Source organism: Parus major, chromosome 8 (genome assembly GCF_001522545.3).
Source record: "Parus major isolate Abel chromosome 8, Parus_major1.1, whole genome shotgun sequence".
Classification (NCBI taxonomy): Eukaryota; Metazoa; Chordata; class Aves; order Passeriformes; family Paridae; genus Parus; species Parus major.
Genome location: NC_031777.1, coordinates 19,444,923 through 19,468,338, shown reverse-complemented (window position 1 = coordinate 19,468,338; position 23,416 = coordinate 19,444,923). Strand labels below are relative to the sequence as shown.

The window sequence follows — 23,416 nt, the reverse complement described above, 5'->3', positions numbered from 1 at the left end:
GAGCCACCGCGCTCTGCCTCTCGCAGTCTGGCACTAGGGAGATTCCTCCCCGCTCCATCAGCGAACTGTCACATTACTATTATTAGTCGATCGCCCTCCATGTGCCATTAACCGAGCCGGGTCCGGGCCGCCGTAGGTATAAAACCCCGCGGGCCGGCAGAGCCAGCGCAGCGGAGCGCTCCCTGCATGCGGGGCCGGGGGGCGAGCGGCGCGCCGGGGCTGCGGCGGCGGTGAGTGGGGCTGACCCGCGGCTGCCGGGCCGGGGAGCTCCGGGCCGGGCCGGGAACAGCCGCCGTGCTCGGGACCGGCGCGGGCAGGGCGAAAGCGGGCGGAGGCTGCGGGCGGTGGGTCCCGGCGCGCCCCGCCGGGCCGGAGCCCCCGTTCGCCCGCTGTCCTGCGGCAGGGCCGGCGCTGCCAGGGACGCGCAGCAGAGCGGCGGCCTCGCCGCCCCGGTTATTTATAACTCGGTGCTGCTTCCAGCCCAAAATTAGCCTGTTGGCCGGGCTGCTGCCCGCGGGGAGGGGGGCTGGCTGGCTGCGCCCCCCGCGCGGCCAACGAGGGGCCGGGCACGCCGAGCCGCAGGGCCGGGGACGAGCCGAGCCGGGCCGGGCCGGGCCAGCTGCCGCGGCGCGGGGCTCGCCTGGAATGCGGGCGCCGGGCGCGCGTCGCGACTTTTATGGAAAGTTGCAGCGGCGGAGCGGCGGCCGCAGCCAAGGGGCGCTCGGCAGCGCAGCCCGCCCGCAGCCGGAGCGCCCCGAGCCGCAGCGCGGGCAGCGCGCAGGTAAGAGCGGCTCCGCCGCCGCGGACACGGCGCGGCTCGGGCCCCCCGCCCCGCTCCCCTCCCCGCCGCCCGCAGCCGGCCCCGCTGCCCCGGCGTGCGGCGGGGCTGGGGCTGGGGCGCCCGGCCCGCTACCCGCGGCGGCAGCGTCGTCTCCTCTCGCCGCGGGGAGCCGCTCCGCTCCGCCGGCTGCCGGGCCGAGCACAGCCCGCAGGACTGCGGGGCAGCCGCCGCTCGCACCGCGGCCGCGGCGGGGAGGGCGCGGGCCGGGGCAGCGCCCGGGGCGGTGGAGCCGCAGCCGTGCGGGAGCGGTGCCGGCAGAGCCGAGCGGGGCCCGCAGGGCGCGGGGCCGGGCCGGGCGCCACCGCAGCGGTTTAACCGAAGTCGCTGCCGTGCGCGGGGCTCTGCCCGCCCGGCCCCGCCGAGGCGGCCCGGGGGACGCGGAGCCCGGGAGGGCTGTCCCGCCCTGCCGTGAGGGACCCGCGGTGGGTGATGTGCGGTTTATAAAAGTTAGCTGAAAATCCCGTAGATCCCTGATTTTCAGAAACCGCGTGTCTCTGCACGCGGAGGAGTTCAGTTTTGTTGGGGTGGTCTTCAGCAGCGAGGGCATAGTGAGTGCATCCCTTGGTTCTGCTTCGCTCTGAAGCGATGGCTATAAAAGAAAGCGGCTTGGAAGAAAATATTTGGCTTCTGCAACAGCTTGCGGATTAGTTATTATCACGTCTGTTTTAGGTAAATAAGGGCTTCTTTTAAGCCAACAGATATCGAAAAAAGCATGTTTAATGAAGCATGTTAGAATTTCAAAAATTAATCAGCAAATGGCTGTAGGGTAGAAAATGTAGTACTCTTAACCTTAGATCTCAGGTCTTAAGAAACATTAGATCTCCTTGAAAATTGTCCAATGAAATGAAAAGATGAATTATAACTAGTCTTACAGGAGGGCCAAATGTATCAATTAAGGAGCATGCAGAAGTATAAGAATATGACTGGTATATGCAGAAAGCACAGTCTGGTGAAATAAAAGAGCTGGGTAGATGGTTTAAGACATTAGTAAGGAATACTTTCTCTGACTCCATTTGGAATGTATTAGATGAGTAGTTTTCTCAGTGAAAGAGGTCAGGCAAACATTTATATGGTTATCCAGCTTTGAAACTCAACTTTAAGGAGGATCAGAGCCGTGGTCAGGCAGGCTGTGGGGAGGCGGTGGGGAAAGCTCATGGCATTGGGAGAGCAGTGCAGGAGGCAATGGGAGTTCCCCTTGCTGTGCACTGAAGGCAGCTGTACCTGCTCAGGTGAAGGTGGTACACATAATCCAGCTTTTACAGGCATCAGCACCACCAGTGGGGTAGGGTTGCTCAAGGAGAAGGAGCAGCCTGTCTCTAGGAAGCCCTGGACACCTCTCCTTTGTGGCAGAGGCAGAGCTCCAGCCATGACTACTGTGGGTATCCAACCCTGCTTCAGTCTGAGCTGGCCAGGAGCATTTCTGAGAGGCAGAAAGGCTGTGTCCTGTCAGTGGGGAAGATACAAGTTGCAATTGCGCCCCATGGCCACTACTTGTATTACCTCGATCACTGAAGTCCTGTCAGTGAAGTCAAAGCACATGGTTCATCTTCAGCTGATGTGACACAGCGGGGAATGGAGAACTGTGGTGTGTGGCAAAATATCCTGGTTTTTCTCCTGGGGACCTCAGTTCACAATTACTGCCACTTCCATTAGGATCAGCAGATACCATGGAACATGGAATCACGGGCCAGAAGATCACAGCAGGACTTCCCCATTTCCAGAGCAGTCTCTGAATCCCCACTATGTTTGCTCTGGAGCCTGTGTACCCCATAATAGTAGAAGAGACTAGAGAATCAACAGACCCTTTGTACACTTTTTTAACAGTCGGGCTGAATGGCACTGTTGCATTAGGAGTGTTTATAGCTGTGTAAAACACAGGCATCCTTTATAATATGTATGTTTTTACAAATAACACACTGTCTGCAAGGAGTATCTACAACAAAATAAGACTCTCAATAAATGTTGAAGTGTGATAAATTCAAAGATTGAGGAAAAGATTGTGTATGAAAAATTATCTGGGTCACTTGTTGGTAAGCATTTTGGTCTTTAATTATAAAGGCTTAATGAAGTGAGTGGAAGTAGTTTTGCATTTTGTATTTATACAAAATGTTAAGTTTAGACAGCTGGTATTAATTGTCATAACTCACTGGCTTCAGTGGAGCTGATGGTTGATGCCAGCTCAGGATCTTCCCCTATGCACGATAATTTTAGTATCTACTTCAGTATCTGTAATTTGGTACAACAACTGGTACTGTCATTCCAGACCAGTTATGGGGAGGACATAAATGATGACCATTTCCCGCCTCTCTCCAGTTCTGTTTAATATTTTGTTAAATATTTTGATGCTGTGGGCTGTGCTTGCCTCTGCTTGGTGCTTTGTCTGCAAGCAGTGAGTTCCAACTCTCACACTTTGGTTTTCTTATATAATGGAGTCTTCCCTGCAAGTGGATCACAAAGAGGAGACAGATGGTAAACGTAACTTAGACTGTGCCATGAAGGGCTTATTTATAACTCACAGTACGCAGTAGGAGAGAGGGGGCCTCCCAAAAGGAGAAATCACAGAGGAACAGGACCTTTTTTTAAAGTCCTGACTTCATACTCCTATTGTAAAGTGTTCAGTTCAGGGAAATGCTGGTATTTTTTCCGTCTCATGTGAAGATGTTTATCATGCCCTTGAAAAATAAGAATTTTTTTAAAGAAAGCAAATTTTATTATTTATGGGAAGGTTTTTAATTTTTTAATCTGGTTAAAGCTACACAACTTTTTTTTTGATCAATTGAGTACTCTGACCTGCTTTCAGAAATGGAAATTAATTAAATTTAAGGAGATGGATTTTGGGACTCGAACCATCAAACTTTCTGTGTCCCCTTAATAGTTTTCTTTTTTGACTTTTTTTGCCCAAATAAGATTTTAGAGAGGCTGCATGAAAAGCTGAAAAAGTGCTATGATCATAAAAGATCAAGGCATATTGGAGGTGACTGCTTATCCATTTACAGTAAATGTGTAAGATGTTTGAAAGCAGTAATTTATTTTTTTACAGAATATTTCTAATCTGTTGCCTGGTTTCCTATGCATTATTGGTTTTGTATTGTGTTTTTACTTGAACTTAGAGATCCCTCTCTGTATTACAGCCAGTGAAGTTGAAAGGCATTTTCTTTTTCTTCCAACTCCAGAGGTAGGACCATCGATCACTGGATTCAGGTTAAATTTCTCTTGAGGAGTGGACCTTTCAAAGGGACCCTGCAGTCTGGTACTTTCATTATAGAACCCATAACACCAGACTAACTTTATGAAATATATGTAATTTAATTGTAGGAAAGATAAAATATGGAGAGAAAAAAAATTACACTATTTTCAGGTGAATGCTGGAGTGGTGAGACTGGGTTGACAAAGGGTAGGAAGCTGAACTTGTTTTTTGATCATGGTTATGTTCAAAATTATCATCTGAGATTTTTTTGAGTTGGAAGTGTCAATGAGGAACTCTTACAGCCTCTGCTGAGGTATGTCATCTTGGGAAATAGAAGAAAAGATAAGACTGAATATTAAGATTGGACAGCTTTGTAATTGGAGAAATAGTTTCTGAAGGAAGCAACTAAACAGGCAGGCTTGTGTTGCCTCAAAAAATAAGAATTGCTTTTATTAGATGAACTCTGAGAAAATACCAAACAAGAATACATACATATAAATGCACAATTTAATATAACTAGCTCATCTCAAAAGGGAATTAGTAGGTCAGGGTTTCTTGGGTTGGAAAATCTATTACTGCATGCTTCTGCAAAGCTATTGGCAGATGAGGAAGGCACTGTTCTTCCACAGTTTGTAGGTGTCAGGACTTCCTGATGTAACCACTTGGGTTTTCTCAGCACCAATTAATTGACTGTGACCCTCTCCTGATGGTGAGGCAGATAGAAAGGAGCTTCAGTCCCCAGTGCTTGTTTCTGAAGCTGCTGTCACTGTTTCACAGACCCAACCCAAAACTCAAGAAGTGCTTATTTTTTCTTAAATATTTTGATTACTTTTATTGGGAAATACTCATCTGCCCTGAGGGGTGCCTGAGGCAGGGTCCAGCTGCTGGTCCTGCTCGAGGTTTAATGGCATGGAGAGGGATGGAAGTGTAAACATGGGTGGTATCATGTTTAGCAATGTGCTGGTGCTTTATATCAATATCTTTTAGCATCAGAGGTGGAGGTAGGATGACTTGCAGAGGCAAAATGCCTTAGAGCCAGCTGGCTAACCTTCAAACATATTAGTGATGCCAATGAACTGGAAAGTAGCCTAAAGTAATAGCAGATATGGCAGTATTCCAAATGGCAGAAACATATCTGCCATCTTGAAGGCCCACAACCTGTTGGACTGGCACTACTTTGGAAGTTCAGACAGCAGGAATTTCCAAAGAAAATCTTTTTCCAACATTCGCACTTCTAAGGAAAATTTCAGATTTGTTATCCCACTGTCAGGACATTCAGGTAATTTGAGCTATCAGAAAGGTTTAACACAAAGTCTTGAATAATGAACATCATCATCTTTTTACAATTAATTGCACATAATAAACCAGACTTTGGAAGAGTCAATTTTCGAAAGACTTCAAGATGAAGCCCTATCCATGGGGTACATTGCTGTGCTCAAGATTAGTGGTAACCTTGCCTTGAGGCACTGAGGTGAAATGGAATTTCTTGTGACAGATTATCTTTGAGTCTTCTCTGCTCCAGCCCCGTGTCAAGGGTAAAAGGTCTCTGTGTCCCACAGGTTACTTCAGTGCAAGGATTGCACCAATTCATGACATTCCTTTGTTTCCTGATGTGTTTCTGCAGTAAACCTTTGAGTCAGCTGTTGGATGTTAAGTACAAGGCTAAAGGTTGCCAGCCCCAAGTGGGGAAGGAGCCATTAAAAGAGCAGACTAGCAGAAGATAACAGAGAACTTTCTCTAAGACCTGCTTATAGAAATAAGGAAGTTAAAATAGTTGAAGTAGTTTTAAGGTTATACTGATCACAGTGGGGATTTTACCGAAATGCACAGAAGTCAGCTAAAGCTTACAGAGACATGTAAATCCTGCAGTGTACAAATGGATGGTAAAGCCTATAGGGACTCTGAGGCTACAGAATGCTGATGCAATTATCTGCCTCTCTAGACTCCACACAATTCTTACATGCTATTGCTGATCTGAAACGATCTCAATAGGAACTGCCACTTAGTGATTATGTGTTCACAAGTGAGAAACTGAAATGTCTTGGATTCCTATCTGTCTACAAGTGAAGGAGTGGGGTAGGGGTGGTGTGACTTTCTACTTGTTGAAAGGGAACACCTGGAGATGCTCTCCAGGACATCTCTATTGAAGCCAAATTTGAAGAGTTTAGAATTTCTAAATCAAGGCAAACATTGGTAGCTAAATGCTCTTGTTTCATATGTTGTGACTCCTTTCATTGGGAAAAATGTCCCAAGATCTCTAAAAATCCCACTCCATCTGTGTAATACAGCAGTGCCAGTAAGCATTGCTGATATTGGTGTATTTTTGAAGAGTTTACATGAAAATAACTCTCAATATTATCTTTAAAACTACATATTTCTGTGTTTATAATCTGTTTGCAATTAACAGTTAGAGAATTTGAAAAATAAGAGCTTAACTTTCCATATCATGAAAATCCCTGACTTCAGCTCCTCTAAACCACAAGTGAGAACTCTTCCAGTGGTAAGCTGCTTTTCCAGCATTTTTGCTTAAAATCTTTGAGCCCCTTTTTTGCACCATGTTTGGCACACTGAGATTTAAGGCTTTCCTGGGACTCAGAGGATAAATAAAATACAGACAGCAGTAATGCTGGAGTCACATCATGATTTCCTTCCTTCCACAAGCTCTGACAGACCTGAAGCTTAACAGCAAAGAAAAAAAAGAAGAGAAAGTGTCTTTTTGTTAGTTTCCTAGTAAATACAGCATACTTTAAGATTTATAGCAACTTTCTTCTAAAAAATGCTCTGCAATTTCCAGAACACAATTCTATAAAGGCTTGGAGAACAGCCCTAGGAGAGGGGACAGCATTAGGTTGTGTGTTGTGTGAAGGGCCGGAGCTGCAGCGGTGCCTGACCCGCAGGAGCTCCCCCAGCCCATCTCTCCCCGCTCTGTGCAGCCGCACGGAGGCGAAACAGCGGCTCCCGGCCCGAGCTCCGGCAAAGCTCCCGCAGCCGCTCACAGCTCGGGCTGCAGCTGCGGGACGTTCCTTGTGCTTTGCCTTGTGCCTTTCCTTGTGCTGCCACCAGCGTCGGGAACAGCGGTTTGGCAACAAGCAGCCCGAGCAGCCAGAGTCTGGCTCCAAGTTGTTACTGTTCGTTTTTTTAAAATGGAAATTAGAACCCAATATCTAGGACTATATAGAGGAGTTATGAGCATGAATAGTGAATCATAAGCTTGTTCTTTTAATTACTGTGGCATACTTAGAACCTATTCATGTCTTCAAAAGCCCCAGAGGACCAAGTGAAATTATGATACATCAATTTCAGCCTATGCAACTTATTTACAGGAAGATGGTTAAAGCATCATTTAAAAGGAAAAGAAAGAAATGTAACTACAACTGTTTCTTTCAGGTAGAAACAGAAAGCCATCTTAAACATACCAGGTGCAGAGCACAACACAGTAACCATGAATGACATTGCACAGAAAACTGAGGTATGTACCAATTTTAAAGTAATCAAGGCAATGTAATTTACAACTGATGCTTGCAAGTTATAATTACAAATAATTGTAAAAGACTGAAAGTCTGCTGGTATTGCTATTATTTTAGACAACGTAAGGGGGCTTGTTAAGTAGCTTACGATTTGATGGAACCTGTGAATTATATTCTTTTTAGGAGAAATGAAAGAGCAGGGGAAAATAAATGCAATGAAATATGAAGAAGGTTTAAATGTTGGTGGCAAAATTCTGGGCAACACTTACGTCTGATTGTAAATATATTAGGCTTTAAATATTTATTCTTCTACACAGACTTACTGAGTAGCTGGAACAAAAAACATCTGGTATAGGTGGAAAAATATGAAATATAGCATGTTTTTAGCCAGTTTTCTCAGTATTACTTTATTGAGAACATTCCTGTTGTAATCACTGTAAAAAGAAAAACTTCACAATAGTTCTGGAAGTGGGAACCTTTGGTGTTTGTTACTCTGTTACATCTGCAGAGTAATCCTTGGCAAAGAAGTGTCCATTTGCTGTATCAGCATCAGAGCCCGGATAGTCCAGCTATCTTTGCACTTGGTAACATAGAATCATTGGGCTCCTGGTTTTCTCTAGATAATAAAAAAGTAGGCATATAATGTATTGGAAGTTTTAAATTAAGAAATACCACTGTTTATTTAAAAACTATAGATGGCTGTTGAAGTGTTGCAGAAAAACTCCCATAGGTATGCATCTATGTCTTTATATTTCTTTTAAATGTTAGGGGCAGAGACTCTTTGGTGACTGCTTAAGATTGAAAGCAACAATAAAAATGTGTATCTAATAGTTTAATATAATGCTGAATATTGTTTTGGATATTTTAGTATTTATGACAATTAATGAACAAATACAATTATGCTTAACTGATGATGGCTCATGGCACAAAAATGTTCATAATCTCAACTGCACTTGTTTTAAGTTCTTACATTCTTTCTAATCCAATCTATCAGAATATTTCTGTCCATCTGTTTCACCTTTCTTTTTCTTATCTTCATTTCTTCTATATCCTCACCAAGATTCTGCTTTCTTCATCTAAACCTGTCCAAAAGTCCTATGTGCCCAAGCTTCACAAGGGTGATGTAAAGGATAAATTTGAAGCTATGCAGAAAGCAAGGGAAGAAAGAAATCAAAGGAGATCTAGAGAAGAAAAGCAAAGAAGAAAAGAACAATATGTTAGAGAGAGAGAATGGAACAGGAGAAAGCAGGAGGTTATTTTCTTTGCTAATATTTTGTGTTATATTAATATTTAATATTGTTTTTGAAAATCTATTAATATTATTTTAAGACAATAATAGTGGGATTTCATCTAAGTTATAAAGAGAGTTTACATTCTGTGTTTCACCAACCAGATGAAAGAACTGCTTGGATCTGATGAAGATGATGACACCAAACTATCTAAAACAGAAAAGGGTTATGTTCCAAAGCTCATAGGTAAGAGAGGCCCAGGTTTAAGGGCACAGAATTCTCTGGGTAAGTGTTAGATGGAACTGTTGAGCTGTGCATTCCATGTCCACAGGAACCGTTAAAGGCAAGTTTGCAGAAATGGAGAAGCAAAGGCAAGAAGAAGAAAGAAAAAGAACAGAAGAAGAAAGAAAGCGCAGAATTGAACAAGACATGATTGAGAAAAGAAAAATACAAAGAGAATTGGCAAAAAAGGCACAGGAGGTATGTTCATCTGATCACAACAGTCAGGATGTAATTGTAAGCAACATGAAAAATGTTTTGTATTGATCAGAAAGATTTGATGTTAAGATTTCTCAGAATAGAGATTTACATGGGAGATGCTCAGTGGGGTGGAAGTGAGATATAATATTCAGAGAGTCTTCGTGTCATTACAGTAACAATTTTCTGGTAAGCTCTAAAGTTGAGTTGCAGATGAAACTGGGCAGGCATAAACCTGCAAGGAACCAGGCACAAATTTTGGTCATATGCATATGAGTTTACTAAAATAATCTGAAAATGTTTCTTGTATTTTATAAACTCTTGCTTTAGATAACCCTTGCTTGTAAGCTAGTGAATAGAATTCAGTGATACATGAACTAAAGCAAGCAAGAAATAGTAAGAAAACACCAATGGCAGGTAAAAATGAGACAACAGTAATGCAATAAAATAATAAATAATTAAGATCCAGGTGATGTTTTATTCCTTTGCCATTTTGTGAATCATCATTGCATATATATGTATATATATATAAAAATATATATGTATATGAACAGACTCCAACTTTTGTTGATGCTAATAAAGCAAATCCTGTCTTTTGTAGAATTCTGTGAAGGGATATGAAACTTAATTCCTTTTGCAAGTTTTCTTCAGTGTTACAAATACTGCAGTGAGAGTAAACATTTAAATGATAGATTAAAGACTAAAAACATATGCAAATTCCTATTTAACCAAATGATAGTAGTGCTTAATTTAGGCTTGAATTTGCTGTAAGAAATGAAAAGTAGTGCTATGCTGTAATTATTGCAATAGGATAAGTCAGTTTTTGGATAGTCTTTCCTAGTAGAACTTCTAACATTGTTAAAACTGCACTTTTAATTGGCATTGTATCTAGCATTTATTTTATCTACCCTGCAAGGCAGAAGTCCATACACGTAGAATTTTAAAAAGTACGTTAATTTTAGGCTGTAACATAGGCACACCATAGGAAGCAAGCACAGCATTAGGAGATGCTAGGGATTAGGACATTTTTTCAGGAGATGAGGGGAATGTCACTTGCATCAGAAATAATCAATGACTTTGCTTTAGATTTTTAAATTTTTATAATTTTTTATGCAATTCTGGAATATATAAATGAAGAATGGACATCTCAATACTGTTCTTGGTTCAGCACTGTGTTGAAAGCGCTTTAGCAGACTTTGTGTGGGATGTTTTATGTCTTGTTGCCTCTTCCTCGACAAGCTGACCTATCTGAAGTATTCCAACAGAGCTTTGGTCATTACCATCTCCGTGAATTTACGTGCTACATACATAGCACTGATACAAAAAGTATTTCCAGTTCTGTGTTTGCAACTCTAAGGCAAAGAGCCAAATTAATGTAATCATATGAAATTCTCATTTAATAGATTGATGACTTTAACAATACGGGAACTGAATCAGCAGCTGAGGTAATCAGATTTTTTTAAAAAAATGTTCACCTACATTTTTATTCACTTTGTTTTATAATTGTAATTTGGGTTGGGAAAACTTAGAAAACAGCACACAAATACCTCATTAAAGTTCAACCAAGGAGCTAACGAATTTTTAACATATATGGAACTATCTCTGTACTTGAAATCAATATACTGAAGTCTGAAACAGAGCCTGAACTATGAATATTTTGTGGTTAGTTAAAACCATCTAAAATGTAAATAATCAAAGCCACCAGAATTATTTGCTATATATTTGGAATGATTCTTTTAAGTCCTCTGGCCTTGCAAAGAATTATCTTAAAAGCTCTTTGCCTTAAACTTGAAATTAAAGGGGGATTCTGACAATACACAGATGTTTGAACACCTCACTCAGTTAACTTTTAAAATTTTTTTTCACTAATATACCATATGGGTTTTAATTTTAAGTCTTGCAAATAAATATTTAAATTCAAGAAGATGAGTCCAAAGGTCCTATTGTCTTTCACTAACACAAGAAAATCACACTCCTACTACAGTTTTGGAAAGCAAAAACTAAACTGGCAAATTCCTCAGTTTAAACTTATTTGATGGGGGTAAAAATATGGGTAAATTATGTTTTGGCAAATAAGCTGTAAAAATAGAGCTGGAGCAGCAACATCCTTCAAAAAACAATTACTGTACCTGACAAATTACGTATTAGAATTTACAAATTACATATTTCTGTGCTGAGCTATTGGCTTATTCCAGCTGCAGTTTATTATCATTTATATAATAAATGGAAAACTGGAAGTAGAGTGTGGTTACAATTGCTGTGGATTCAGAATTACACCTGTTCTTTTCCAAACCTTGAGCTTTTATGGCTAACATTTAATGAAAATCTATAAAGTTTGCCAGCCATTATGTTTCAAATATAATTCAGTCTTGATGCTCTTCAGATATTAGGAGAAAACTAGTGACTGCTGTAGGCAGGTGGATTTATTCTTGTGGGTAACATTCAATACAAGTAAATCTTTTGGAAGCTTTAACACAGGTTAAAACAGCAGGTTCATAGAAATGAATCTATCTAGAAGTCAAGTTTCATGAAAATATAATACATATCTTTTTGGACAGGAAGGGGATGATTCACTGCTAGTTACAGTAGTGCCTGTAAAAAGCACCAGGACACCTAGGAAGATAATCTCTGAGAACACTGGAAAGGAGAGAGCAGAACAAATAAAGACACAGGATGAAGAAATGAAGCTAAAATATGAGGAACAAAACCAATTCCTTAAGGAACCCAAGTGCCTTTCATTTGTCAAGGTAAACCAGACATCCAAAAATACCTATATAGTAGTTAATTATTGGCTTAAGATACAACTGTTTCATTCTTCTTACACAGGGTGAAAATGAAAGCAGTGAAACTCAAGAGCCTCTGTCTCCTGGTAAGCTGAAAGTCACATTTGAAGAACTGGAAAGACAAAGACAGGAGAATCAAAGGCGGCAAGCAGAGGAAGAAGCAAGACAGCGTCTGGAAGAGGAAAAACGTGCCTTTGAGGAAGCCAGGCAGCAAATGGTAATACATACATGTTCATGTTGGCACAGAATTTGCACATTTCCTGTTATTTTTTTTCCTCTATATGCGATTCTTCTTTTTTCTAATTCCTTACATTTATTTCAAGCTGTTAAGAGTCTGGAAATGAGTTTCTGAAAGACATTTTTGACCTCTGTTCTAAATCAGTTACCACACTGGCTTTTAGACATTCTTTTAGTAAACCTAAGAAATACAGGTGTTTTGATTTTGTCAGCAACTTAGTAGATTTTTCATCTACACTTTGTAATACCTTAAACTGTAAGCCTTCAAGAAGATGAGTGGCTGTTTTCTTCTGAAGTAATGCTGCAGATAGTTCAGTTTTGGATGCAAACATTCCACAGTAACAGAATGCTATTTCTTATCCCATATTTATTTGTAAATGTGATAGAAATATTCATCAATTACAACTCTCCTCTTATGAAGAAAGGAAAAAAAAAATCAGCTCTTTTGTATGTACATACTTTGTATGTACAACATACTATAAATTACTAGATGAAGTCCCTTCAATTTGTCAGAAATGCTGCTCACAGATCCTGTTTTATATTACTTTGCAAAGTGCCTTCAGATGTGTTCTTTATCATAAGTCAGAGTTACATTAGATCACCTATAAAAAGACCTCACTACAGTTTGTTCTTTGATCATATTGAAGAAATCATACACTTAGCTTTAACCTAAGATAACCAGATAGTGTAGTTCTGTATTTCCTTGTTTTTCCATACTCCATTTCCAATAGCATTTTTAAAGTTCTGTATTTTTATACATTTCCCCTGTACCATCATGATCACTATGGCTTTCTAAATTCAAATACAAAATTCACATACACACAAGATTAACAAGAAATGAGATTTTAATCTTGCATAAAAACTTGGAAAATATTATTTATAGAAATTTGCTAGTTTTAACAGAATATAATTATGCATGAACAGTCTTGGAAAAACAGCTCTAGATCACTATTTTGATTATATTTCAAAAACATTCAAGACATTTATATTCTACAGAAACAAACTTAAACAAAACCAACAACACAGAACTTCTAGAAAGCTGAAACATACAAATTCCCAACTGGTCCATACTGAGAGAGTTCTAAGTTTAGGCAGATACCCAAATTATAGTTTACTTTTTTATCTCCACCTCCAAAAAAATCCCTGCTGTTTCACACCAATAACCTTGCCATTATGTCAGTAACGCATTTTATTCTTTTTTGTTTGGGGCTGGGCAAGGAATTCCAGTGAAGGAGAAGAGCAAAGAAACTGAAGGAGAGTGAACTTCATGAAATCACTTAGATGTTCTGAAGATTAATTCACATCTCTCTTCCTTATGCTTATGCATTTTTTATCAAGTAATATGAATTCATTTACAATTTCTCCACATCCAAAGAAACTTTCTAACATGAAGTTGTACCTGCTGACCAGTGGTTGTCAAAATTTGAAGTAAACATTTTTCTTAAGAATTCAGCAGTTAATTTCCTTCAATTCTTTTCTTTTTTTTTTCCCTTAAAAATATCAAATGAAAGATTTCTCTAATTCCCTTAATGGGCTACCCCACATACCAGTCCCAGGGCTGCTCACAGTATAGAGATCTGGATTATCAGTACTCTGACAGCTCCCAGTCCACTTCCTCCATTAACAGATAAAAGTACTCTGAGATGTCCTCTGAAATGGGTTCTTGATTGCAGTTTGCAAACCACAGGCTTCTCTGAGCAGGTAAGTGTTCACTGCAGAGAAGCTATAGCGAAGAGATCAGAGTATCTCAATTCCTTCAGTGATGATTAAATGTCTAGAAAGAAAAGAAACAAAAATCTCAGTCTGGAATAATAGCAAAATGCTAACCGATTCAGTTTTGATATAAGACTGTACAGCATTTCTTTAACTGGTGCACTGATGAAAGTGATTTCTATACAAACAAAAGACTTGATGGTATAAACATCTATGGACATGATGTAAATAAAGAGAATAGAGAGTGATTTACAATAAATGATCCAACAAAGAGACCATAAAGTATGTACTTAACTGTTCAACCTCCTCCTGATAACGCACTGCTCTTTGAATTATACACTCAACAGATTTTAAAAAATTTTAAAAGCTACATGTAGGATACTGAAAATTTCTTTTCTTGCTCCCCTGGCTAAAACAAAGTTTAAAATGTTTTTCACAGGAACCTAACTCTTAATGCATTTATTTTCCCCCAAGGAAAAAACAGTATTTATAAAAGATCAGAAAGGAACAGTGTATTTGTTTACTATAAAGAGAATATTCTGGTTGGGTAAGTACTTTCCATGTTTTCCTCTCCCTATTCTCTTAAGATAAATGAAGGTGCTGATGAAGAATCTGAAAATACTGTTAAAGAATTCCGCCCTGGTAAACTCAGACTCAGTTTTGAGGAGATAGAAAGACAGAGGAGAGAAGAGGAAAAGAGGAAAGCAGAAGAGGATGCACGACGACGCATAGAAGAGGAGAAAAGAGCATTTGCTGAAGCAAGGAAAAACATGGTATGGTATTTTGATTTAGCATAAATTTAATTTTTACTTAAATCTTGATCTGGAAAGAAACTGTGGGGAAAAAAAAAATTTTAAATAAAATTAGGAATACATGCTTCAACTCCATTAATTAGTTCACTTTACTATTTATTAAAAGGTAATGGGGTAAACTAGTCAAGTTCATTTATCAAAAATCATCAGAGAATAATCCCTCCCCACAGCCAGCCTAGAGAGGATTTCAGGTAATTTAGTCAAAATCAGGTATTATATCTGGTGGGTACAATTATGCTAGATGCAACATACTTGGGAAGCAAAATGTTTCCACAAGAAGGCTTTGTTGTTTTGGGTTTTTTGGGGAAGAGAAATTTCTTATATAGCTCCAAGTTTATTTTCCTACCTCTACAGGGTATGCCCCAATCATCTCTTGCTACTAAAGCACAGTTAATGGCATTGTAGAAAAATGCTCACTGCAAGTATGAACCTTCCAGTCATCTGTGGCTCTTTAGGGAGGAAAAACTAAAAGGCTGAACACAGCTACCTGATGTTTTTAATGCTTGTTCAGAGAAAAACAAAAAATAACTTGTGGTATTTACCATTAGAACACTTTATAATATTATCTTCTATTGACAAATACAGATTTCTGTCATATGCAAGGACTTCTAAAATTCGAGTTAGGATTATACCAGAGACAAATTTTCAGGGGCTTAGGACTGACTGACTACCTGAAAGCACAGAAAGATGCCTGATTTCAGAGGTTGGCAATTATTATTTATATTTTTAAAAAAAATGTGCCAGAGCAGAGCTTTTAACTGTGGTCTTCATATTTATTCCAACCATTTCAAGATTCAGCAGGATATAAGCCAGTTATTTATTGGTGGATATCAGGAAATACAGTATTAAATTACACAAATATAAGCTAGAACAAAGCACTGTTTGTTTCAAAAGGGAGGGCAGGACTTGCAAGTCCAGAACTGTGGAATAACCCAGGCACCTGGTAGCATCTTCCTGCATCCTCTGTGGCTGAACTTGGAAAGACCAACTGCATGCCCAATATTTTCTTAATCACTCAAAGTAATACTTGTGAGTACTGGTACTGCTGGCAGGACTCCCTCTGCCTGGAAATTGGGCCAAAGACAAGGCCTTACTGAAAGACTACCTAGAGAAGCTACAATGTGAATTTATATTTGATACTGTACTGAAAAATAGTGTCTATCTGTATCTCCAAAGAAGGAAAACAGAACTTAAAGCCACTTAATATCCTCAAACCAACAAAAGAATGCTACTGGAGACTTCTGCCACTACAGTTTTTATGAAAAGGCAGTAGAGAACTAAAGGAAGAACAGAAAGTATGTGCTGCTTCTGTTCTATCCTGCTTTCTTGAGAAAGTCTTTTCTTGGCCTTGGTGTAGCAAGAGCCTAAACTTGAGTGTCCAGGAAAGAAAAATCTCACTGACAAAAGGTTTAATCCATCAGATGCAGCACAGAGCCTGTGACTGCTCTACCTGCAGACAGTGAAAGTGATCTGTAATTTAAAGAAATTACTGGAAGGTATTTTCAGCATTTATGTACTTCATGGTTTTCTGTTAAGCAGCACCCTCAATATGAAGGCTACATTTTCTACTCCATGTAACAGAATATAACCCCGTTTTCCTTATTTCCCATGGCTACAAAATGTAGCAACAATGAAGATATGCCCTAAAATATTGAAAAATATGAAAGTCCTCTCTTTCAAAGGCAGTAAAAATGAACATTAAACTGTTATTCCAGGAACTTTTCAATGTTCATTCCTTTCAATTTAGTTTTAGACATATAAACACAGAGAAATGCTAGTATTGTGGCTGGAAAACACAAATGCCACCTCCTTCTGGATCTCCCTATTTCACATTTCTCGTTGTGCTTTTTCCATGCTCCCCAGCATCAGTGTGATCACTTCTACACTGAAGAAGTTGACTTTAACCTCCATCAATCTTTTTCTAAGAGAGACTGCAAAAACAACCTGTCATAGCACAAATAATAATAATAATAATAATAAATCTTTCCCTGTTTGCTCTCTGAATATTTGTTGACTGTGCTGCAAACCATGATTGTTACATGAATGTTCCTCACTACCAACCATTTCCACTTTGCAAGAAAAAAAAAAAAGCACAGCCTAATTTCACAAAATATGGCTAAAATATTTACTGAAGTAACCACAAAGGTTTTGTACATCACAAAACTCAGCTAAATCTTTGTGGTTTTTAACCAGGGAGTAGCTGGCTCACTGTCTTTTTGTAACTTAGTAAGTCAGAAGTACAGAGACAGCTGCTAGTGCTTGTTCCCATGCACAGCTTTTGAACTCTTGTGGGCAGATTTTGAATTGACACTCCTTGTGGTCACTTAGGTTTAGTATCTTCTCGAAGTGATGAGCTTATGAACTAATGTATCACTAGCATGGTATTTTCATGTTTCTTTGCTAATTTAGTTATGGGTAGCCTCTAAAATGGGTCATTGTTTTTGTAGGTAAGAGTTCACAGCTTGGGTTTTTGACATCGCTTTTCTATAACACAATTTCAATATGTTCATATTACACAAAACAAATGAAGAATGGAAGGAATGGTGATGCTGAAGTCCAATTGTAAGCTTAGAGGGAAAAGCTGAGTAAAATCTCTAGTGAATAGCAGATTTTGAGTGGGATTTGGCAAAAAAACTACTGAAAGAACTGTGGCAAATAAAGAGGATATGGGCAAAGTAGGTCAAGAGTGTGGTATGAACCAAGATGACACCAACAGCAGAGAAAGGTGTGGGTTACAGTAGCAGTAAGCAGCAGTAAACAGAAGTAGTGTCAAAGGCTCTTATAGAAATGTCCCTTTATGAAGATAGAGCACTTTCTCAAATGGAAATGTTGCTCTTTTAATTATTTCTATCATTTGACTGATTACTGCTGTTGGGAATGCCTCCAACTGGCCACACTGAGCTTTCCCATGTTTGCCACAAGGCTTTTCAAACCTGTTCTGACTAAGCAGTGCCAAAAGCCTCATCACTCCCCAGTTCAGTATCTCATCAGTGCCTGACCTCACCTCACCTTTACCTACAGAACACTCCTGTTGAGACAATCTCTGTTAGTAAGTTTATGTAGTTACATGCACAAACATATATTCATGTAAGTTTTATCACAAACTTAGATTAAAATTCCTGCATAACTCACTTCACTACTGGCTGCTTTTGTAGTGTTCAGCATTGTATCTTAGTACTTCCAACACATTTAGTCTGATAAAATATTAGTTCTTGCACTTCCTGCTTTGGAAGTAATGAAAACTACCTTTCCTAGGCCCTACTATCTTACAAATTAGTCTAAAAGATAGGCCTGCTCCTAATGCCAACCAAGCCTAACCCTGCTCTGAAGGCAGACAAGGACAGGGAAAGGAGGAAACCCTTGCCAGTGGTATATAAACCAATAAATTGGCTGCATAACTAAGCATAAACAATTTGTGCACAAAGAAGAGCTTGTGAATGTTCTGTTATCCATTATCCTTACTGGGAATACTAATACTGCTTTAGAACACAAATACAATTCAGATTGCTTAAGGAAAAGATTACAGATAAGCGTGCTTCAGCATTAAGAGCAATGACATTTAAACACAAACACTCTGAAGTAAGCAAGAACTAATTGTTTCAGGTCCTAAAGGTGCAGTTGGAGGACATCCTCCTGCCGCAGAGGGAAAATACTACATTTTAAAAAACCACCTAACCTTAATTTTAAAAGTTTAGTGTTGTGACAAAAGTAAAATACAACCCCCCAAATCACTCCCTCCCACACCTTTAGAAGAATACCCACATTGGCACAGTGCACCTTCCCGTGCTGGGGCACATATGACAAAGTAGTTGCTTATCTTCATGTACCAGAAGTGTCTGAACAATGCTGTGATTTCATCACAGATATAATTAATGCTCTGAATTTCCAGCAGGTGCTGGATGATGAATCACCAGAAATGTTTAAAACCTTTTCTCAAGAATCTCTCATACCTGGTAAACTGGAAATTAATTTTGAGGAGCTGCTAAGACAAAAAATGGAAGAAGAAAAGAGGCGCACAGAAGAAGAGCGCAGGCAAAAGTTAGAAATGGAAAGGCAAGAATTTCAACAGCTGAGACAAGAAATGGGAGAGGTTTGTACATCAAACTATATGTTCAGCATGCTCTGAATAAAAATAAAATGTATCATTTCATTACTAAAATCTCAAAGTTTAAGACTGGAAAGAAAAATTCTGTTGAAAGAAATTTTAAGTTAACACATTTAAGTGAAAGAAAACCAGAAAATCTCATTTTTAAAACATTGGATGTAGTAACATGTTTATCACTAATCTACCAGGAAAATGTGTTTATCCCTTGCCCCCTTTGAAGTAAGTACAGTTCCAAATTTGTAATTTGGTTTTGCAGTAATTTCTGAAAATTCTGGACTTTTACTAAAATGATTAGATAATATTTATGATATTTGGAGAACAGAAATATCTAGTTCCCAAAAGAAAATACAAAAAGAGCAGTAGGAAAGGGCAAAATTCTTGCTTTTCCTTAGAGAAATACTGTGCTACCCAATGAGAAAAAATACAGTAGGCTCAACTTCTTTATAACTGGTGTTATCAAGGGTTTGAAGACTGTCACAGTTGATTTTAAAAATCACACACAAAATCTGCTTTACATCCCAAATGTTTAAAACATTCATTCATGAACTTCACACTTCAGTTTGGCTGTGGGTGGCAATTCTTTATTCTTCCCCTTTGAATGTTGGAGAATGACATTAATTTATTATTTAATTTTGTAGCCAAGCTCGAATAAGTAGCAATGGCTCTAGCTTGTAATGGTCTCAACTAATCCTGGGGAAGCAGGGAGACACAGGGACATCCAGCTAAAATGCACGTACATCTTTACAATCAGTCAGAGGTCATAAAAGGAGGGAGAAAAATATCAGTAATTACAGCTCAGATGTGGTTTGACTACAGGATCCAGAACTGCCCTTTCTTTTCCAGCCATGACATCCTGAAATATCATTTACTTTTTACTGGATTATAAAAATATTTGAAAGGCAGTATTCTTTAACAAATTGCTTCATATCTTACTGCAAGCAAGTAGAGGTGGATTTTGGACACCAGTTAATTAAGTTTTTTTGTATTGGTCTGTGTCTGGTTTTCCCAGTCCATGAAGGGCAGTTTATTGACAGCAACCCTTGAACAAATGGCATATTCAAGCAAGGTGTTTTAAAATCTGTATCTAGTTGAGATATGACACAAATGCATTCTTCATGAGATAGCAAGGAAAAAGAATTACAGGAGAAAGGCCTCTCTACTGATTTCAAGTAACAGAACTGTAATGTATTGAATTATACCTTCTGGGGAGAGAATGGGTAGAAAAATAATGAGGGCATTTTCCATCTCACACAATTCTGTAATTTCTGAACAGCTGGAAGAAGAGTCTGAAACTTTTGAGTTAAGCAAAGAGTATGAAGAATTGATAAAGCTAAAAAGAAGTGGTTCTATTCAGGCAAAGAACTTAAAAAGCAAGTTTGAAAAAATAGGACAATTGTCTCAAGAAGAAATACAGAAGAAGATTGAAGAAGAGCGAGCAAAGAGAAGAGCAATGGATGAAGAAATAAGAGAAAGGGAAGCTGAAAAATTTCAAGAGGTAAGTTGCATTCTGTGTATGTTAATGATCTACTTAACCAGCACACTAATGATCCAGGAGTGAACAGTACTGCTGCTTTCATCAAATTTTGCTGTTTCCAAAATTATGTTTTCCTCTCTTTCCTGTTCCCTCCTTTGGATGCTTAAGGATATCACAACCTCAACGCCCCTTAAAGAAACAGCACCACTTTATTATCAGTGATTTGGTCAGGCAGAGTTCTGCTTTTCTACTCAAACCCATACAATTCACCATTTTCATCTGAAACCTGACAGCCAGAGGGCTTAAAACATCCATATCTGAGAATTATCTATTAACCATCTCTTGAACTGCTTTTCCTTCTGAACTCTTAATTCATTCTCCACTACATGAATAGAATAAAAAAGTTCAAGTACCATACAATACCATTTGAAGATCAAGTCTCTGTCAGGTATACTCACTCCTCAAGGTAGAGCAGAGGAGGGTGCCTACTTGTCTGTACTTCAGACCAGAACCATCAGTGTTTCAAAGGGGAAACAAGAAATGGAGCTATCAGTGTAGCCCACTAACAAAGTGGTCTGTAATCCGTAAATTCAGTGTGAACTTTAGTGACAAAATGTAATATTTTAACAGTACTAAGCCTTATCTGAGCTGCATTCTGGCTCTTCTCCACAAGGCTCACTTCAGCATCAGCATAAAGCCCATCCCATTTGTGAGCTTTTAATTTAATCATTGACACTCACTATTCTCATAAGGTCAGGCATTTTAGGTCTTGAACCCATGCTAACACCATAGCATACAATTCCAATCACTGAGGATTTACAATTGCCAAGAAGTACTCAACTTCTATATGAATAAAACTTCAGGAATATTTTTCACCTATCATTTTTGAAATTACTTTTGCACAAATCTTGTCCTATCCCTGGGATGAAGTATTAGGAGACCTACCCTACATTCAAAGAATCCTCTGAAAAAAAACCAGGCCTCTGTGTGGCTTTGCTCAGTTATAAAAAAAAAAAAAAAAAGTCTGTGAACACAAAACTAATTTTACTATTGCATGTATGTCTAAGCCAATAAATAATAGTTAAGCCCTGTTTTTAATTATTGTTTTCCAAGGATGATGATGTAGATGTGACACCAGCCAAGAAATCTGAGGCTCCATTTACTCACAAAGTAAACATGAAGGCTCGTTTTGAGCAAATGGCAAGAGCCAGAGAAGAAGAGGAGCAGAGGAGGATTGAGGAACAGAAATTACTACGCATGCAGTTTGAACAAAAAGAAATTGATGCAGCATTACAGAAGGTATAAATGGTAAAATAATATTCTCCAGTCATGTCATTTAACTTAGCTTCTAATTACCACTGTAGGCAACACTACCAGATACAAAAAGAATGTTTTACTTCTTCTAGCAGGTGCTAGGAATTGCTGCAATAATGTAATTGCTTTTGGTGTTTGCACATAACTCTCCATGGAATCAAAGAATGGTTTGGGTTGAAGGGACCTTAAAGATCATCTAGTTCTGACTCCCTTGATGTAGGCAGGGACACCTCCCATTAGATCAGGCTGCTCAAAGCTCCATCCAACCTGCCCTGAACGTTTGCAGAAGAATATGAGACATTGTGAAGAAAGGTCATGACATCCTGAGAATACTCTGAAAATGGAATTGACATTCACACCTGTAATTTACACCAACATTCCAGCCTCATTAAAATGCACTTTACTGCCTATGGCATATCCAGATTGGGTGCATTGTTATGTACTGAGGACAGATGTGGAATTTCCTCTTCTCAGAAACACAGTAACTTGTAATGAAACATTTATCACTAGCAGTCATAGTGCTATTGCCACTTTGTATATTTTAAATCAACTTATTTTAAAATAATTTTTAGAAAAGGGAAGAGGAAGAAGAAGAAGAGGGAAGCATTATTAATGGTGCTACTTGTGAAGATGAGGATCAAGCTCGATCTGGAGCTCCCTGGTTCAAGAAGTCACTGAAAAACACATCAGTTGTTGATGGCGAGCCTGTGAGATTTACAGTTAAAATTACTGGAGAACCAAAACCTGAAGTTACATGGTGGTTTGAAGGGGAAATGTTGCAGGACTCTGAGGACTATCAATATATTGAAAGAGGAGAAACCTACTGCCTTTATTTGCCAGAAACCTTCCCAGAAGATGAAGGGGAATACATGTGTAAAGCAGTCAACAACAGAGGCTCAGCTGCTAGCACCTGTATTCTCACCATTGAAAGTAAGAGCTAGCATTTTAATCTGCTTAAATCTCAGTCTTCTTGCCTCTTTTCTGTCATGAAAATCTAACTTCCTGTCTTTCTTAATCCTTTTTCTGTTTTCTAGCTGATGACTACTAATGCTCTACTTTAGCTGGAAACTTTCTTCCCCTCAACTTTCTTACTGCATCATCTCTTTCTCTGATGGGGCCAACTAAAGAAAGCAAGGATGTGCATTAACTTGTCATTCCTGCAAGAGATAAGAATATACCCTTCAAATTGCGAGAGCTCCCTACTCAAAGCACAAACTAGTATCAAAGGCTAAGAATAAAAAAATCAATGTACGAAAGACCAACTGAAGGAAAAAGCTGAATTATCATAGTGCTCCACCATCTGAAGACCAACTCTGGTGTAACAGAATAAAGCTGAATACACGATCTGGAAACTTGTGTAGTAATGTAAATCTATTGGTGTATCTTGCATGAGCACTGAATATTTAAGCTGTTTTGCTTTATCCAGAGGCACTGAACTGGCAAAGGAAACACTTACTGATGATTTTCAAAAACCCAAGTGTACTATTTTTAAAGAATAAAAGATGATGTAACTGCTCACAATTATTTCAAGGAGCATAACCTCTTTTGCTTTAAAATGGGCTTGCACTGAAAATATTCTGCTCTGATCAACCTATGCAGCTGATAATCTCAAAGAAGAACAATCTCCTTTAGGTTTGTAATAGTCTTCAAAGTACCAACACTTGCTTGTAAAACTTGTGATTTTTTGTCATTGATTAAATGACACAGAAACAGGCGGTGACATCTATGACTGGCACATATTTGAACCTGGTAAAAAATTAGCTTTAAGAAGAATATT

General features: G+C 39.2%; 2 protein-coding genes across 13 annotated transcripts in view; one reads left to right on the top strand and one right to left on the bottom strand.

The window, feature by feature from the left end:
- The first annotated feature begins 613 nt into the window (after nucleotides 1-613).
- NEXN (nexilin F-actin binding protein) lies at nucleotides 614-23,361 on the top strand. 8 transcript variants are annotated; one of them, XM_015635987.3, is made up of 14 exons: nucleotides 619-781; nucleotides 7,420-7,497; nucleotides 8,556-8,747; nucleotides 8,889-8,970; nucleotides 9,056-9,204; nucleotides 10,605-10,646; nucleotides 11,760-11,948; nucleotides 12,028-12,201; nucleotides 14,522-14,707; nucleotides 18,636-18,836; nucleotides 20,125-20,346; nucleotides 21,439-21,624; nucleotides 22,212-22,569; nucleotides 22,674-23,361. In XM_015635987.3, the coding sequence occupies exons 1-14, from the start codon at nucleotides 677-679 to the stop codon at nucleotides 22,685-22,687; spliced, it is 2,178 nt and encodes a 725-aa protein (XP_015491473.2). In that variant the 5' UTR covers nucleotides 619-676; the 3' UTR covers nucleotides 22,688-23,361. The 8 variants fall into 8 exon arrangements, with proteins under 8 accessions (XP_018863163.1, XP_018863167.1, XP_015491473.2 ...); XM_019007617.2 differs by having other exon boundaries at nucleotides 620-781; nucleotides 18,639-18,836; XM_015635986.3 differs by having other exon boundaries at nucleotides 698-781; nucleotides 7,416-7,497.
- Nucleotides 12,885-23,416, bottom strand: part of FUBP1 (far upstream element binding protein 1) — a 34,371-nt gene continuing 23,839 nt past the window's right edge. For 4 of the 5 annotated variants that reach the window (XR_001523071.3, XR_001523067.3, XM_015635974.3 and 1 more), the window contains one exon: nucleotides 12,885-13,995. Coding sequence is in view for 2 of the 5 variants with exons in the window: in XM_015635974.3 (XP_015491460.1) it covers nucleotides 13,978-13,995 (18 nt within the window). In the remaining 3 variants the exon portion in view is untranslated. The remainder of the gene's footprint in view (nucleotides 13,996-23,416) is intronic. The other variant, XR_001523070.3, reaches the window with a different exon arrangement.